Source organism: Ursus arctos, unplaced genomic scaffold (assembly GCF_023065955.2).
Source record: "Ursus arctos isolate Adak ecotype North America unplaced genomic scaffold, UrsArc2.0 scaffold_16, whole genome shotgun sequence".
NCBI classification, from domain to species: Eukaryota; Metazoa; Chordata; class Mammalia; order Carnivora; family Ursidae; genus Ursus; species Ursus arctos.
Genome location: NW_026622830.1, coordinates 51,012,163 through 51,028,384, shown reverse-complemented (window position 1 = coordinate 51,028,384; position 16,222 = coordinate 51,012,163). Strand labels below are relative to the sequence as shown.

Here is a 16,222-nt window from a genome sequence, read left to right as displayed (position 1 = left end):
ACAGGATGTATAGGGAGCCTGGGGGGGGGGGGGGCGTGGAGTTGCAGGGTCTGGTGAGGGTTGAGCAGCGGGACCGGGGACCCGTCCCCCGTCCTGGCACACATGGCCATCCTCCTCCCTGCAGATTCATCAGGTCTCCACCTGTTCTCAGAGGTGAGTATCAGTAGCCCCTCCTCCGGGAAGTCCTCCTGGATGCCATGCTCTGTCCCCATCTCCTAACGGGATGGGACTTGCACTGCTTTCTTCTCAAGGGATCCCAGGAAATGTGAGGTGGAGGGGATGGAGCCAAGCAATGTTCTTCCCAGGGACATCTCTGAGGCCCACTCCCTACCCTTCCCTGCGGGAAGCGCCACATATGCTCACCTTATTTCTTTTGTGGTGGTTGATCTCATTCCCCTGGAATGCAGACAAAGTCCATCAGAATGAGGCCCCTGGTTCTTAGGAGCACTTGATTCCCATCCCTTCTCATGCTGCACCATGGCCAGGACCCGTGAGGGGCCGTGCATACACAGATAGCGGGCCTGGGATCTAGGCCAGGCTCTGGGGTCCAGAGAAAGGAGGACATGGGGCAGATGGACTGGCTACAGGTCGGGACCCTGCAGCACCACCCTCTCGGAAGACAGTAGGGGAGGCCGAAGCCTCAGGCAGGAAGGGGCTGCTGCGGCTACGGAGGTGCTTGCTGACGTGGAGGGTCCTGACTTCATTCTCCCCCCACGGGCAAACTCACCGGGGGAGGCTGAGGTCCACTCAGACAGACCTCACGCAGCTTTGCCTTCAGGAAGCTCTGCTGCTTCACCAGTCTTCGGCACCGGGAGCCGTGGCCTAACTGCAGCCTCACCTCGCTCATCCCTGAGATGGGCAACAGCCCCCAGGCTCACAGGGTAGCCGTGAGGCTGTCATGAGGGGAGGTTTGCCGAGTCCTGAGAGCTCAGGGCTCAGTACAGGGGCGCTCTGCTCCCAAACCTCCGGATTCTGGTCCCTCCCCCACAATCCTCAGGCTCACCCACCTCCAGATAGTCCTCCATGGCGGTATCTAACATCACCAGCTCGGTGAGGAAAGTGCCAAGGAAAGGCACGACACCCTGTGTCATGAGGGGGAGGGTTGGGATGAGTCCCTGCTCGCTGGTGTCCACAGGGACCCTCCACTGAAAATGCTCCAGCCTCCTGGCCCACCCCAGGGGCTCACGTGGAGCAGCCTAGGACCATTAGCAGCCTCCCCACCACGGGTTCCCTTTCCCCTCCCCCTCCCAGAACATCAGACTCCTCCTCATCACCTTCAGGGCCTGCTTTTCAAAAATGCCAGGGAATGGAGCACTAGGTCGGTCCCTCCCCACCCGCAAAACCCATTCTCTATGGACCACTCTGGACCCTCCTCCTGGTCCTTTTGAAATAAGAATTGTAGAAGCTGTGGCCCCAGGAGCCGCAGCTGGAGTGGGAAGGACGCCCCCCCCCCTTCCTGATCTTTCCTTTTTGGGAGGCTTCCAGCCCTCAGGGAGGAGCCCTCCTCCTCCTCTGACTTTGGAGGCCCTGGGCCTCAGGCACACTCACCTTCTTCTGCATCCTCTTCTGGGCTCCCCGGAGGGCCATCACCAGGGTGGCAAATCTATTGGACGGTCGCTCCTGCAGGGCCAAGGACAAGTTCCTTGAGACCATCATACCCTCAGGCCACTTGCCCCCACCATCTTGGACGTCAGAACCTCGACATCTGACCTAACTCATACTGATCCTGAGGCCCCATTATCCAGAAGCAGGCCGTGAGTGATTCCAGAACAATCTCACTCCAACATTCACTCCATGTGTGAACTTGAGCTTGCAGCCTGGCCTCCCCAAGCCTGTTTTCTCATCGGGAAACGTGACAACTCCACCTATCTCCCATGGTCTCCTGAGGACTCAGGATCCTATTACTCTCATCATTGTTGTGGCCCTCAACCCAGCCCAACCCCATCACTGAGCACAGGTCTGTCCTCTGGGCTCTCCAGGTTTGTAGAGGCCCCCACCTGAACCAGCTGTTGACACAGAGAGAGGGTGTCTAGGCTAGGGAGTCTGCTTGGACACCACCTGCTTGCCCCCTCGCCGCCAACGGCATCCTCACCTAGGCTGTCGCCACGTTCATGCCAAAGGCTTCCCCTCCCCAAGGAATGCTTCAGACCATTCCCGACTTCATCCACTCAGGACCCTGTTCCCTCCCACCCCTCCTCTCTTTCCAGACCTGCACCTTCCAGGCTACCTTGATGAGCAGGTTCCTGCCCTGTGTGGTGTCCTTGCTGCACAGCTTTTGAAAGATCCTCAATGGCTTCCTGAAGAGAGGCAAGGGAGGCAGGATCAATGGACGAATAATGTGGCAGGGTTGAGTGCGAGTACCTTTTCTTTGAGAACCCCAGAGTGTCAACCTGCCTGGTTGAGGGTTTCTTCTGGGATCCTCTGAGCACTAAGGTCTTTGTAGGACATGGGAGGGAGCTGTCATGTGGCTCGTCCTGGGCCTCCCTTCCCATATTCATCGAGAAACACTGTTTGGGTCAATTTGGGGTTCAAATGGGCAGAGAGCTTAGTGGCTGTCAAGGAAACACGTGAAGAGATTTAATGCAGCTCAGCCCCGTGTGGGACATTTGGCAAAACTGATTTCTAAAGCGGGAGGCATGGTGGCCTCCTCACCAGGGAGGCTGAGAGACCCACCCACCAGCCCAGGTCCTGTGGTCGGGGTTTGCCGCCTCCCAGAAGGTCCAAGCTGCCTGAGGGGGAAGAGGACAAGCCTCTGGGAGCTCCCTCGTCCATCCTGGTCCCTCCATGGAGAGAGGCCTACTCACCTGGAAACCTTCCCCCACGTGTTCTCGAGGCGGTGAATGGAGACACTCTGTAGAGCCGAGAGGATGGCATGTAAGGACGAATAGTTCCTCAGGGTTTGACAGGCCTGGGGAGGGAAGAGAATGGGCTGTCACTTGGGGAGCCGGCACCTGATTGGCTCTCAAGCTTCAGTCCCCCTCAGGGGAAAGTGCTCCTGCTGGAGGAAGCCGCTGTCCAGGGACCTGCCGAAGGGCACACTTGAGGCCCAGAGGAGGAGGAATATTTTACCTCACTCCAAGGAAGGAGCCAGGCAGAAACGGAGCATCCCAGCATGGGGCCATGCAAGGCAAGGTCAGCATGCCCCTGGACGGAAGAGCCTAGGGACTGCACAGTCCTAGGGCAAAGACCAGGGCCTTCCACCCTGAGACCTGATCAAGGGAAGAGCAGTGCCCGAGACTCAGGAGAGCACCTCGGCTGGGCTTCCCGTTGCATACCTTGGCCACCTTGATCCAGTGCTCCACCACCATGGCCCTGTCCCGGGCTGTCATGCTTGGGTTGCCAAGGCAGGTGGTGATGACACACTTGGCCACACCGTTGAACTGGGCGACAGTGGCCCGGACTGTGGGTGCCAGGTGCTCATTGCCAGGCTTGTTGCGCTTGGACCAGACGGAGCCCAGGCACTGATGGGGCAGCAGCTTCTTGAACAGCTCCTAGAGAACAGGCGGACCTTGGTTCACCCAGCCATTTCCCATGCAAGACTCATGTCCTACGTAGGGGTCACAGGTCAGAGCTGGACCTCAGGGAGCTGAGAATCTGGCCTGAGCCTGGTTGGAGACCGTGGATTTCATTCCATTGTTTTTCCCTGAGGGAACCCAGTACACAATGACCCAGGAGCAAACAGAGCAAGGGAAGGAAGGAGGGCATTGGCACCCTGATCATGCTCAGGAACTCCCAGCTCCTGGTGGCACTGCAAGGTGGTCCAACCCAAGGGGGCTTCTTCCCCTCCCCTCCAACTGGTCATCCCCCTGGTCCTTCCCCCCTTTCAGATGCACATTCTCACACGGGAGCTGCAACCACACGTTCTTCCGTCTGCCCTGTCCTCATGGACACATCAGATGCCTAATCAATGCTGAGGGTACTCATCCTCCAAGGCACATGAGTGGGTGACCCATGGACTTGACTGAACACAGGGAGCTGCCCTCCTCCACCCACGGGACCAGGGCCTGCCCATTGGTCTCTCCATTCTGGCTTATTTCTTCTCCCTAGTACCTCTGTATCAGTGCTTATCAGGGTCTCTCGCTACAGTCCGCAGCTGGACAGTGAAAGCTTGGGGCTAAGCGCCTTGATGGGTTGACAGGGTTGGGAAGTGGTGGAGCTGAGATTTGGTCCCAGACCATAGGAGTCCACATCAGGGAAAGGCAGGTGTGGGGCAGGTGAGAGCAGAAGGGAGGCGTGCCCCTAGCCCACCCTGAGAGCCCAGCTGCTCACCGCATCCATATACGTGAGCTGCTCTGCCACCAGCCTGGGAGGGAAGTCCAGGAGGTCGGGCTTCTCCTCACCCAGCTGGTTCTTTGGGGTGACACAGCAGTGGCAGGAAGCCTCTGGGGCCGCGGTGGGCTCTGTGGCTGTTGCCTGAGTGAAACTTTCCAGCAAAAAGGGTGGTCCAGCTGACTGCTGCTCAGCACCCGGCACATATGCAGAAGATGGGAGCTCGGGTTGCAGTTCTGGAACAGCTGACGGAGGGGAGGCTGGCTCTGACACCGCAGGTGACAGTTGACCCACAGCCGGGGTCGCCTCTAGCTCTATAGGAGGCCCTGTTCCTGGCTCTGCCGCTGGAAGGAGCCCTGGAGCTGGCACTGGGGCAGGAGACAGAGAAAGGTTCATCCACATCACTGACTTTCCGGATGCCTTTGCAAAACCAGGACAGACCCCATGGCCTTGAAAGGAATACCCAGCCCATGAACCGCATCCCAGTTAGCCTTCCCAGCTTGCCATCCCCCTTACCCTCCACCTCTGCCTCAGTGAGCGCCAGAAGTTCCCGCTGCATCAGGAGAAGGGGGACATGGTTTGTCAGGTCCCAGGCATGCCACTTCAGAACCATGGCCCCATGTACATAGGCCACCTTGATCTCGACACGGTCACAGCCCAGGGACTGATAGATAGCCTGCAAATTCTGGTCAGGCCAGGTACCCAAGATGGGAGACAGGGTGCTGGGGAGAGTCATATGTGGAGCAGAGTCAGAGGCCTGGCCTTGCATTGCACATGCTACTCCCACAGCACCGTTCTTTCTGTATGGGTCCCAGAGGATGGCCCCAGCCCCCTTCCAACCCCTCTCTAGCTGCCCTCATAGTGGGAGGCCTGGTCCTCCAGAAAACCTGAATGAGTCTGGTTTTTCCACTTCACCTCTCCTCTACCTGGCCATGGGACTGGTCTACTCTATCCTCCATGCACACCAGTATCAAGGCTCAGGTTGGAGGCAGATTTGTGAGTGGTCGGCTCAGCACACCCTCGGTTCTTGGCCCCGGTTGGGGTGGTCAGCAGGGAGGGGCAGGCAGAGCAAGTTGGGACCGTCAAAGGGATGGGTGTTTCAGGCACCCACTGAGCCCAGACTGTGCTCTGCCGCCCAGAGGGCCCGGGACCCCCTCCACAGCCTTCTTTGACTCATTTGCTTCTTCACATGAAGCCCCCCAGATGAAGCCCACCCACTGGAAATCAAGAGATCGGTGAGATCCCTGGTTCGGCAAATCCCTCCCCAGCCACCACCCCTGTAGTCCCCCACCCTGCTCTGTGGAGGCAGCCAGCCCTGCTTCTGGACCCAAACCCCTGTCCCAGTTTTACTTGATCATTTCATCTGTCCTATGATCCAGCTCTCGGTGGATCCTTTCAAACCTAGAGGAGGCTACGAAGATGTCACATCTAACAACCATTGGACATGCGTGCTTAGGGTGTGCAGAGTGCCTATCTGACCCTCTGACTAGAACTGAGACCCAGACACTGTATCTCCTCTCTCCATTCACATTCCTAGGTGCTTAATATACATTCTTGAATGACTACTTCCCAGCCCGCACTTTCCAAATCCTGAGTGGCCCGTGGGCTGGTCTGCCTGCTCCCAGTGTGCCCCTGAGCTGCTCACACAAAGGACAACTACCAGAACCATCTAGATGGAATCTCAGAAGTCCTTTGCACATGGGGAAACTGCCTGCTTTGCATTTCCTTTCGTCAACCCAGAAGGGCCACCGGCCTGTGAGGGTTGCACTTGAGAGCTTCTTGACCAGAGAGAGAGAACTATTAAGCAAGAAGATGCCCAGCACGTCCAGGAGCCCTTTCTACAGAGCCAAGCACCAGAGTAGCCCGTGCCATGTTTCCTCCCATGATTTCCTACAGTAACTGTATGAGGTTCATCCTCTTAACCACCCCAGTTTTCAGAAGAGGAAAGGGAAGGTCAGAGAGGGGTAGTGCCATTCCCGAGATGTACACCCAGTAGATGGGAGGCTCACCCTGTGCTGTGCATGGGGTGGGCACTCACCTATTGAACTGCTGGCCCAGGACCTGTGTGGCTGAAGTGAACATCTCGTACATGCAGAAGATCGTTGAGTTGGTTGAGATGCTCCCATCTGGGAAGGATGGCACCAGGGACTGTACGAAACGCTCCATTGTGCCTTCTCGGAGCCTCAGCATCGTCTGGGCCTCATCCAGGGACAGGGATGATTCCTTTCCCACCAGGTAGAGAAGGGGGGTGTGGGGGGCAATGGAGTCAGCTTCAACACCACGAACCACCAGGATGATCAGGGTCTGGTGCTCAGACCAGAGAGTCCCATCCCTTCGGGAACTTGTACAAGAAAAGGGACTTGAGGGCCCACCTAGAAAAAGGCTCTAGGCTTGAAAGTACAATTGCCTTTAGGGGTGAAATGAGAAAGCATTGGTCACTTCAACACATCTTGTTAGCTGAGCCACCACAGCCTTTCTCTCTCTGAATAGGCTTTATTAAGAACTGTATGCCTTTGAGTCATCAGTCAACATCCCTACTGCAGACAGGAGAAAGCAGAGGCTTAGCATCTCCAACGCTGCTCGAGATCATAGACGTTGGGCCTGAGAACTGTCCAGAGCATGGAATGCATGGCATTTCCCTAGGCTGCTGCGGCCTGGTCTGTTCCTCAGGTGGGGAGAAAGGTTCAGGGGAAATCCACCTTCCTCGGCAGGCCCCAGGGGAGCCGGTTGTTTCTAGTGTGGGTTCTGGCCTTGCCGTGATCATCTGTGGGTCCTGAGATTGGACATCAATCTGGACCTGTTCTCACCCCAGACCAGCATTGGATGTTGTGGGCTGAGGCACCTGCTGCTTGTCAAGGGAGATGGAGTAGGTGAGCCTTTGGAGCAAGCAGCTCCTCAAAGATGGCCTAGATTGAACTCTGAAAAGACAGAGTCCACTACCTGGGCCAGGAGGCATCAGAGGCCTTGCACCCAATCCGTGCGTGAAAGGCTGATTCACGGTGGCAGACAACCTCCCATACGGAGGTCCAAAAAGACATATGAGGACACAGCTTGTGACCCGGGGGACATACAATGAGTCGATGTGTTCTGAGAGGTGATACGTTACAGAGGAACATATAGAATGGCTTCATCCCACCGTTCCTTTTATGTTCAATCACCCTGAGTGGGGTGAGGATTCATCAGGCCTTGGACATGTTCTCCAAGGACAGTGGAGCTGGGTTCTACACAGGATGGCTGGGGTGAGTCAAGAAAATACTCAAAACAGTAGCAAAATGCAAAGACACTCATGGCTGTGGGAAAAGTCACACAAAACAGAATGAAACAGAATAACCCACGCCCCAAACTGCAAAAAACATGAACACTATTCTCTACCATTCCCACCTATGGGAAGAGTGTCTTCCTACCTTCTCCCACAGCTGGTGGTGGAGGTGTGGATACTGGGATGACTTTGTGGTTGGGCCTGTGGGGCACTCATGTGGAAACACCATGGGAGGGCCCCAGGTTTGTCCCCATATTTGTGTGGGGGCCCTGGGTGTGTGGAACCCTCTTCCCATTCTCACCTCACAGTGGCACTGATCCTGGGTGGCCTGGTGCACCTGCCACTTGTCTAGGGCGTTGTAGTTGAAGTCCCAGACCAGCTCTTCGATGACCTCCTGGGTGCAGCTCTGAAAATGCAGTGCCCCATAGACATGGGGTCAAGAGACATTAGTGTCCTCCCGGGACATTGCCACAAGGGGCCACCCGCATTAGAAATCCTGTTCTCCAGTTGAGGCAAAGAGGGGCAGCTGAAAAGACATCGAGCAAGGAGGTAGCCGGATGAAACTCTAGAGCTCGTGATTAACATCGAGGTAGTTGAGCTTGGTCCCCAGTGCTCAGCTTCTCATCCTGCCTGCTATGACCTGGGGTGTGAACATGAAAGATGGGCCAGGCTTCCAACACCTGGCAGCTTCCTTCTGCCCAGGAAGGGTGTGTCCCACATCCTGTCCCCTTCTCTACACATAGACAACCAGCCCCCCACCCCAACACACACACAGGGACACACATAATGAGGGGCAAGAGGTGTGGGCCTGCTGAGGTGGCATCACAGTTGTTGCCTGCTCTCCAGTGGGCTGCCCTGAGCTGCCTCATGTTACCTGTTGGTGTCTCCTGCCACATGTCCAGAGGGCTTGGAAAAGCGGGCTGAGCCGACGTCTACAATTATTTGAAAGTCTCTCTCTCTGGGCTTGCCTGGGCCCAGAGACCCTGAAGGGAGGAAGGCAGCAAGAGAACATCCTGTTCTCTCGAACGTCTCCACTCAAGTGAGCTGGAGAGCAGGTTGTCTTTTGAATCTGGGTACCCGGTTACCAGAGTTCTAAGTTCAGTTGGGGCCTATCACAGAGGAAGTGAGGTCACTCTTTCAAGATTCTAATCCCTGGGACCATGTGTTCAGTCAGACCTATCCAGAGCCCCTTCTTGGCAGTTGACTCCTTAGCTTTCTCCCCCATGTCATCTCCTGAACTGGACACAATGAGCCAAAAAGGCCATAGCCACCACTCTCTGGAAATGGAACTAGGGTCCGAAGCTTCAGGAGGCAGAGCTGAATTCAGACCTTACGTTCTGTGTTTCTTTGCGCACTTGTGTGTCCTATGTCATTGTGTCTCTCACGTAGTCCCCACTTTCCCAGCCTGCAGTGTGGGGATCAGGCTAGAATCTACTTCCTTGGCACATCCTCTGGTGTCTGTGGATAAGAGTATTTATTACATGTGTGGGGTGGTCCCCTGTGTATCTGAGGCACAATTTTGATGGAAGAATTACAAGAAGGGGTGGGACTTGGCATGGAGGGCCGCTCAGAAGAGGCCTGGGTTCCAGCCGTGTAATACTGCAACTGTCACTTTCCCTCTTGGCCTCATTTTAAGGTGGGCACCATGATGGTCTGGAAAAGCAAGAAGATGCAGGCATTGTCATCCTCTGTAGTAAAATCATGCAATTGTTTCCCGTTATATGAAGAACGAGACCCGGTTACCTCGTTTGGGTCCATGAGGGGAGCGGCTTTCACCATGGCTCCCAGGGATCCTGACCTGTGGTATAGGCATCAGACTGTAACCGCTAAGTGGTCAGTGACTGGCTTTTGACCCACAGGACATATTCAACGTGATGAAGTACCATGCCTAGAGCTTCTCTACATGTCATGCAAAGAGCTTCTCACTCCCTAGTTACTTTCCATCATGTTCCACTACTCACTCCTTCCCTTTCCCTTCTTCTTCTCTCTCTCTGAAGCAGAACCAAGCACCGATGTTTTGAGCTGCCATCTACAGAGGCTCACAGGATAGAGAACGGAGGCAGTGCCAAGGCCAAAAGACACACAGGAACTCAGGTTCTGAGTCCAGATGGCATCCCGAATCACGTGAGCCAACTTATGACAAAATCCTCTTCCAGTATGGCCCTGGTCACAGCCGCAGCCACTGACACACCTTGAGCCTGGGGAACCATGCTAATTTGGGCCCGCATTCTTCACCCACAAATACTGTTAGAAATTAAAGCGATGCCCCTGCACATGCAGGGTATCAGGGCAATGCAGTCCCGGGGCAACTCTAGATAAGTAACAGTCTCCCAGGCCTCAGCATCTGTCCCTGCCTTCCTCCCTCCCCTCTGCTCTCCTCCTAGTGTCCCTGCAGCCACCCTGGCTGCCTTTTTCACCCCTCTGGCCAAACTGGCTTCTGTTATTGAGTGTCTGCAGCACAAGTCACTTCTTCCTGAAACGCTGCTCCCTGACGTGTGCAGGTCTAGCTCCCTTTGGTCAATCTGTTCTCAGCAACCTCAGCCTCAGTGAGGCCTTTCATATCTTTCCATGCAATGACTCCCCAGCCTTCCTCCGTAGCACACTTCATTCCTAGTACAGAGCGCTTGCTCTTTTCTTTCACGTGCGTTCTCTTTGGAGCTTTGGTCCATGTGTAGACTGGGAGCTCCTAAAGCAAAGGAGCCCTAGGTAATTTCAGCTCCGCGCACGGGCCCAGCAAGATACCTGGCATAGGGCAGTGCTCAGTGTGTAGTTACTCAATGAATAATTGAGAAGATCTTGGAGCCCACCTCCCCTCTTAAGCACCTAGACTGCAGAATGCTACTAAAACTTTCAAGCTGTTTCTGGGCAGGGGCGACAACCACAATGGCCTCTGCCTGACTCTTCCTGCTCCAGTTCCTCCAGCAGAACTCACAGGTACCATGGACAAGGAAGCGCCCTGCACCCAGTTCTCCAGCTCTGGTGGCACAGCTCCACGCAGGCACACCAGCAAAAAAAGCCATGCCTTTTCTCGGGGGTCCTCAACGCAGTGCCTTTGCAGAGTCACAGAGCAAAGGAGCAGGATCTCTATTTTTCCCTTCTCTGTGGAATCTGAGACAAAGAAGAGAAAAGGAGGAAGACTAACTCAGAACAAGAGATCAGATAGAAGTAACCAGAAGCAGAGGGCGGAGGGGGTGCAGGAATTGAGTGAATGGTGAAAAGGTACAAATTCCAGTTTCAGATCAATAAGGAATAGGGATTTACAGTACACCCCAGGACTACAGTTCATTACTGCTCTATGGTGTATTTGAGAGGTGTGAAAAAAGCAAGTTCTGAGAGTTCTCATCACAAAGAAAAACCTCTCTTTCTTTTCTTTTTACTTCATTTTTGTATCTCTAGAGATGATGATGGTGGCGGACTAAATTTATTCTGGCGATCGTTTCACAGTATACGAAAGGAACATCATTACGCCAGGTATCTTAAACATACACAGTTCTGTATGTCAAATGTATCAAAACAACTGGAGCAAAAAAATATTTTAATATTCATAGAGAGCATCAGGAAATTGGACATGGTAAAAAGAACGTCACGTAAACAAAACTGAAAACAGCAGAACCGAAAGCCAGTAGGTTATCCTAGGGGTTCAAAACTTCAAGCCATTGGCATAGAAAGTCGATTCTGAAATTAAAAATCAGTGAATTAAAATTAAAGCAGATGAAATAGAATTTTAAAATTTTGTTCCATTTAACAATTTGTCAAAGAATAGAAAGTCTTAATAAGTGACCTCAGATAGTAACTTTTGAAAAAACTGTTCATGTTTTGGAAAATTCTGATTGTAAGCTTCCAAGTGGGCACAGAATGAGAACATTTTGTTTGATCAAAGTCGCCTCATGGAAAATGGCTGAAGCAAAATGTCTGAGATAGGACCTAAACAAAAGGATATAAATGGCTAGACGAAATTGTCCTGAGTTCGTTTCTCCGTATTTGCAGTTTATATTTATTTTCATGTCATTAAGTCCCTTAAGTTCATGGAGTACATTCTAAGTGTATTCCATGCATTAATATGTTTGAACAACCTCCCTGTAACCGAGCTTCACATCTCATTGTATCTTGTAAAACTCAAAGTCTATACCATGAATCAGAAACTTCCGATGACCGCCTACTTCCAGCCCTTGGCAACACCATTCTACTGTCTTTGGCAATTTACTCTAGGTAGGTCCTAAGAGTGAAGTCAAAGTGTGTATTTTCATGAATACTCATCTACTTAGCATAATATCCTCCAGGTTCACCCATGTTGTGGCATATGTCAATGTCTTCTTCCACTTTGAAGAATCAATGCTATTCCAATATGTGTACATACAACATCTGTTCCTCCCTCGACAGATACTTGGATTGCTTTCATGGTTTAGCTATTATGAATAATGATGCCATGAAAATGTGTGTTCAGATATGTCTTCAAGACCATGCTGTCAATTAATTTGGGTATACACCCCAGAAGTGGAGTTACTGGAACACATAGTAAGTCTAATTTTCATTTTTTTTGAAACTACCATACTGATTTCACAACTATGCTGTTAAACGTTCCTACCACACACATTGAATAAGGCTTCCATCTTCTCCACATCTTGGCCAACACTTGCTCTTTTTTTCCCTTCTGATTGCTTTTTTTTTTTTTTTGGAAGAGTCATCTTAAAGGATGTAAAATGGTATCTCATTGCTTTTTATAATTTGCATTTCCCTTAACATTAGTGATGTATCTTTTCAAATTTCTTTTCACATGCACATCTTTGAGGATATGCCTATTCCCAATTTGCACATTCACGCATTGCATTCATTTTGTTGTCTGTTGTTGAGTTCATGTGATCTCTATTCATTCTGGATATTGAGCCCCTGCCAGATAGACAGTTTGCAAATATGGTCTCCCATCTTGTGGATTGTGTTTTTACTTCATTGCTAATGTCTTTAACGTCACAAAGATTGTAAGTATTCTGAATGTCCTGTACGTGAATTTATTTTTCTTTTCTATCCTGTGCCTTGCAGGTCATATCCATTAAAGCATGGCCAAATCCTATTTTGTGAAGCTATGAAAATGAATATTATTGGGCTGCACTTCCGAGATGAAAAAGGTTCATTAGTGGAGTAAGAGAGCAGCATGAACTGGAGAAGGACTGACATGATGATGGGGTCATGACGCTATGTGATCGCAAGAGGATAGGAACATGTATGATGGGCCAGCATGAGCTGTGTACTGGAAATGGGACCTTGTCCATTTTGTGCAGCACCTACGTGGATGATGGGAGCAGTGAGACATATGACTGGACGGATCCCCGAGCTCAGCCCTTCTTCCAAGTTAGACTTTCATTGCACTCTGATCCATTAATGTTTGAAGAGTTTCTTAATCAGATGAGGGACATAGTCTTACATGCTAGAAGGTGATGAACGTGGTGTGTGGGCGTGTCTGCAAGGAACTCCGTATCCCTCCCGTCTTGGTGAGCCACTGTCTGGAGTCAATGGCAAAGAAGGTTAGAGTACTAAATTACACTGGGGTCAAACCAAAGGGGAACAGTATGTCCCTCCTATGCTGAGCTGAAGTCAGGCAAGACCTTTATATGTTTGCTCTGTGTTCCCAGTTCATGGTCCCTAAGTTCTTTTTTTTTTTTTTAAAGATTTTTATTTATTTATTTATTTCACAGGGACAGCCAGTGAGAGAGGGAACACAAGCAGGGAGAGTGGGAGAGGAAGAAGCAGGCTCCCAGCAGAGAAGCCTGATGTGGGGCTCGATCCCAGAACGCTGGGATCACGCCCTGAGCTGAAGGCAGACGCTTAATGACTGCGCCACCCAGGTGCCCCATGGTCCCTAAGTTCTGCAGGTTCCTCTCTGGGAGAGAGGAGATGGACATGTTTGAGGGGGAGCTGGAGAGCTGTATCACCACCAGGAATGAGACTGAGAGCCGACTCCCAGTCATCGTGCAAGTGAAAAAATGGGATCAATGTCATCAAAGAGAAAACCATCAGCCACCAGTATTCATGCCGCCTGTGAGGAAATCTTGTCGAGAGGCACTTGTAAGTGATGGAGGGTGCACACCTGTAGTAACTCTGTGGCAAGTACAGATGTTACCTGCTTGAGGTGACCCACCTTGAAGAAACAAAGTTTTTGCCACCCTGTCAAGGGTGCTCAGAATGGACTCGAAGGGCAAGAGGCCTGGAACTGAAAGCATGTTTGAAAGTCTCTTTAGGGCTGAAATGAAGAAGGCAGCATGCCCTGAAAACTGCCTCACCTTGAATAGGCTAGCTCCCTTCATTGCTTGTGGGAAGAAAAGAAATCATCCGGTATTTTTCGTATTGAAAACAAGAAAACACAGAACCTTGGATTTCCGTTATTTTTTTATTGAAATTTGATTAGCCGACATACAGTCCATCCTTATTTCAGATGTAGTGTTGAATAACTCATCAGTTGCATATACCACTCAGTGCTCATCACATCACGTGCCCTCCTCTATGCTCCTCACCCAATTGCCCCATCCCCCCACCCAGCTCCCCTCCAGCCACCCTCAGTTGTTCTCTGTGCTTAAGAGCCCCTCATGGTTTTGCTCCGTCTCTGATGGCTTCCCAGTCAGTTTTCCCTCCTTTCCCCTATGATTATCATCAGTTTTCACTCATATGTGGAACGTAAGAAACAGTGTAGAGGATCATAGTGGATTTTCTTTAAAAGGATGTTATTTTCTGTCTTTCCATGTTTGACCGCATTTCACTTTTCTTTAAAAATGACACGTTCAAATGATATGTCCATTGACCCTGGAGGGTTGGGCGTTCTTCACACTTCCTCAATGAGTTAGGACCCTGAACCAGGTGTCAGGAGAACCTCCTCTGTGTTATTGTTCCCCGGGTGCCCTTGTTGGGCTTCAGCTTCCTTATCTGTAATACGATGAGAGATACGAATGCTAAATATTTTCCGAAAGTTGTTCCCGCTCCAAACGTTCGATGGCTACCCATAGTCGAATATTGCTTCATCCACGAGACAAAGGTTAGGAATCGTTATTTCAATTACTTCGTGAAGACACACAACCAAGTAGAATGAGAACACCAGAGGAGCATCGCTCCAATAGGACTTGAGTGAAACTCTGCTCCAACTGCCAGTAGCATAGGACGTTACCTTTTACGTGAACACAGAGGTGGGCCCTGGCCTTTCCATAGAAACAGACTGTCCTTTTGTCTTTGGACATTTTCATTTACCTTTCGTGTGGATTGACGTTCAGCCCGATGAGACCTCATGAGGAAACTCTGCGTATTCTAAGCTTAGATCTCATAGGACTGATTTTTCTTAAGTTTTGAAACTACACTATAATTGACAGACAGTGTTATATTCCTTTCAGGTGAACAGCAGGGACTCAATAGTTCTGTACATTACTCAGTGCTCAGCACCATAAGTGTACTCTTAATCCCCATGACCTATTTCACCCATCCCCCCACCTGGCCATCCCTAGTCTGTGCTCTACATTTGAGACTGGTTTTTTGTTTGTTTTCTCTTTGTTCTTTCTTTTTGTCTCTTAAGTGCCACACAGGAGTCAAACCCATGTTAACATAACACACATCGACTTTAAAGCTTACCTCCGTTTCATGGTCTGGATGAAATGTGCTGACTATACCACCACGTTGACTCCACAGTGGCTCCCAGGGATCCCCACCCGTGCTATATACCTCCCTGTCTATCCACTGCCTGGTTGCTAATAGGTTTCTGACCAAGAGAATATGACAAAACATTGTCACTTTCCTGTTACTCTCTTCTGTTCCCTTCCTTTCTTTCCTGTATCCCTGCACTGGGGAAGCAAGCACTGGTGTTTAGAACTGCCCTACATAAAGGCCCACAGAGGAAGGAACCTAGGGAGTGCCCAGGCTAATAGGCAGAAAAGAACTCAAATTCAGGATTTCGCTTAAACCCACTTTGTTGAGTCTGAGCTAAATCCTGACATTAGTCACATCAGTGACTTGGGAGCAAATCTTACCACAGTTGGGCCTCGGGTGAGGCGCAGATTGCATCACACAGAGACCTGGGGGCAGAAACACCCAGTCTCAACTGTGCGGAGATTCCAGGCCCCCCCGAATTGGGAGCTAGGAAATATCACGCTTCAGAAGTGCTAAGCTTTCTAGTAGTGTTCTCAGAGACAAACAGATAGCTAACTCAGTCGACCAGGCTTCGGCACCTGGCCCTCCCATCCACTGCCATCTCTTGTTCTCACCTCCCAGCCTCCACCAGCCACTCTGGCCACTTTCCGAATCTTCTCTGGTCAAACTAGTTTCTGTCTGAGAGATTTGGCCCCAGCGGTGCCCTCTCCCTGACACACTGTTTCCAGAGGTGTGCAGCTCTTGCTCCCTCTTGTCAATCTGCTACCAGCAGATGTCACCATGTGGAGGCCTTCCAGACCCTCCTCTCCTGTGACTCCCTAGCCCTCCCTACTACACTGTGCTGGTAACTGGAGTATAATACCTGCTCTGTTCTTTCACACATCTTGCTTTCAAGGTGTTCTCCATCAGAACAGCAGAAACAACTTGGCCATTTGCAGACTGCACTGGGGCGCACCAACTCACCTGGCACAGGCTGAGCGCTCAGAGCATAGTTGCTGAAAGAAGAAATGGGAAGGTCTTGGGGCCCTGCCTTCCATCCTTGTCACCATGTCCATTCCTGAGCCCGTTATGCTA

General features: G+C 51.4%; 1 protein-coding gene across 1 annotated transcript in view; it reads right to left on the bottom strand.

Annotated features, from left to right (window-relative positions):
- LOC125281366 (ral guanine nucleotide dissociation stimulator-like) overlaps window positions 1-5,333 on the bottom strand; it is a 29,335-nt gene extending 24,002 nt beyond the window's left edge. The window contains exons 1-8 of the mRNA XM_057312802.1: window positions 4,786-5,333; window positions 4,270-4,637; window positions 3,276-3,491; window positions 2,805-2,908; window positions 2,228-2,297; window positions 1,549-1,620; window positions 728-1,082; window positions 364-396 (exon numbers count right to left, since the gene is read on the bottom strand). Coding sequence (XP_057168785.1) covers window positions 936-1,082; window positions 1,549-1,620; window positions 2,228-2,297; window positions 2,805-2,908; window positions 3,276-3,491; window positions 4,270-4,637; window positions 4,786-5,038 — 1,230 coding nt within the window. The 5' untranslated portion in view covers window positions 5,039-5,333 and the 3' untranslated portion in view covers window positions 364-396; window positions 728-935. The remainder of the gene's footprint in view (window positions 1-363; window positions 397-727; window positions 1,083-1,548; window positions 1,621-2,227; window positions 2,298-2,804; window positions 2,909-3,275; window positions 3,492-4,269; window positions 4,638-4,785) is intronic.
- Between the last annotated feature and the right edge of the window lie 10,889 nt (window positions 5,334-16,222).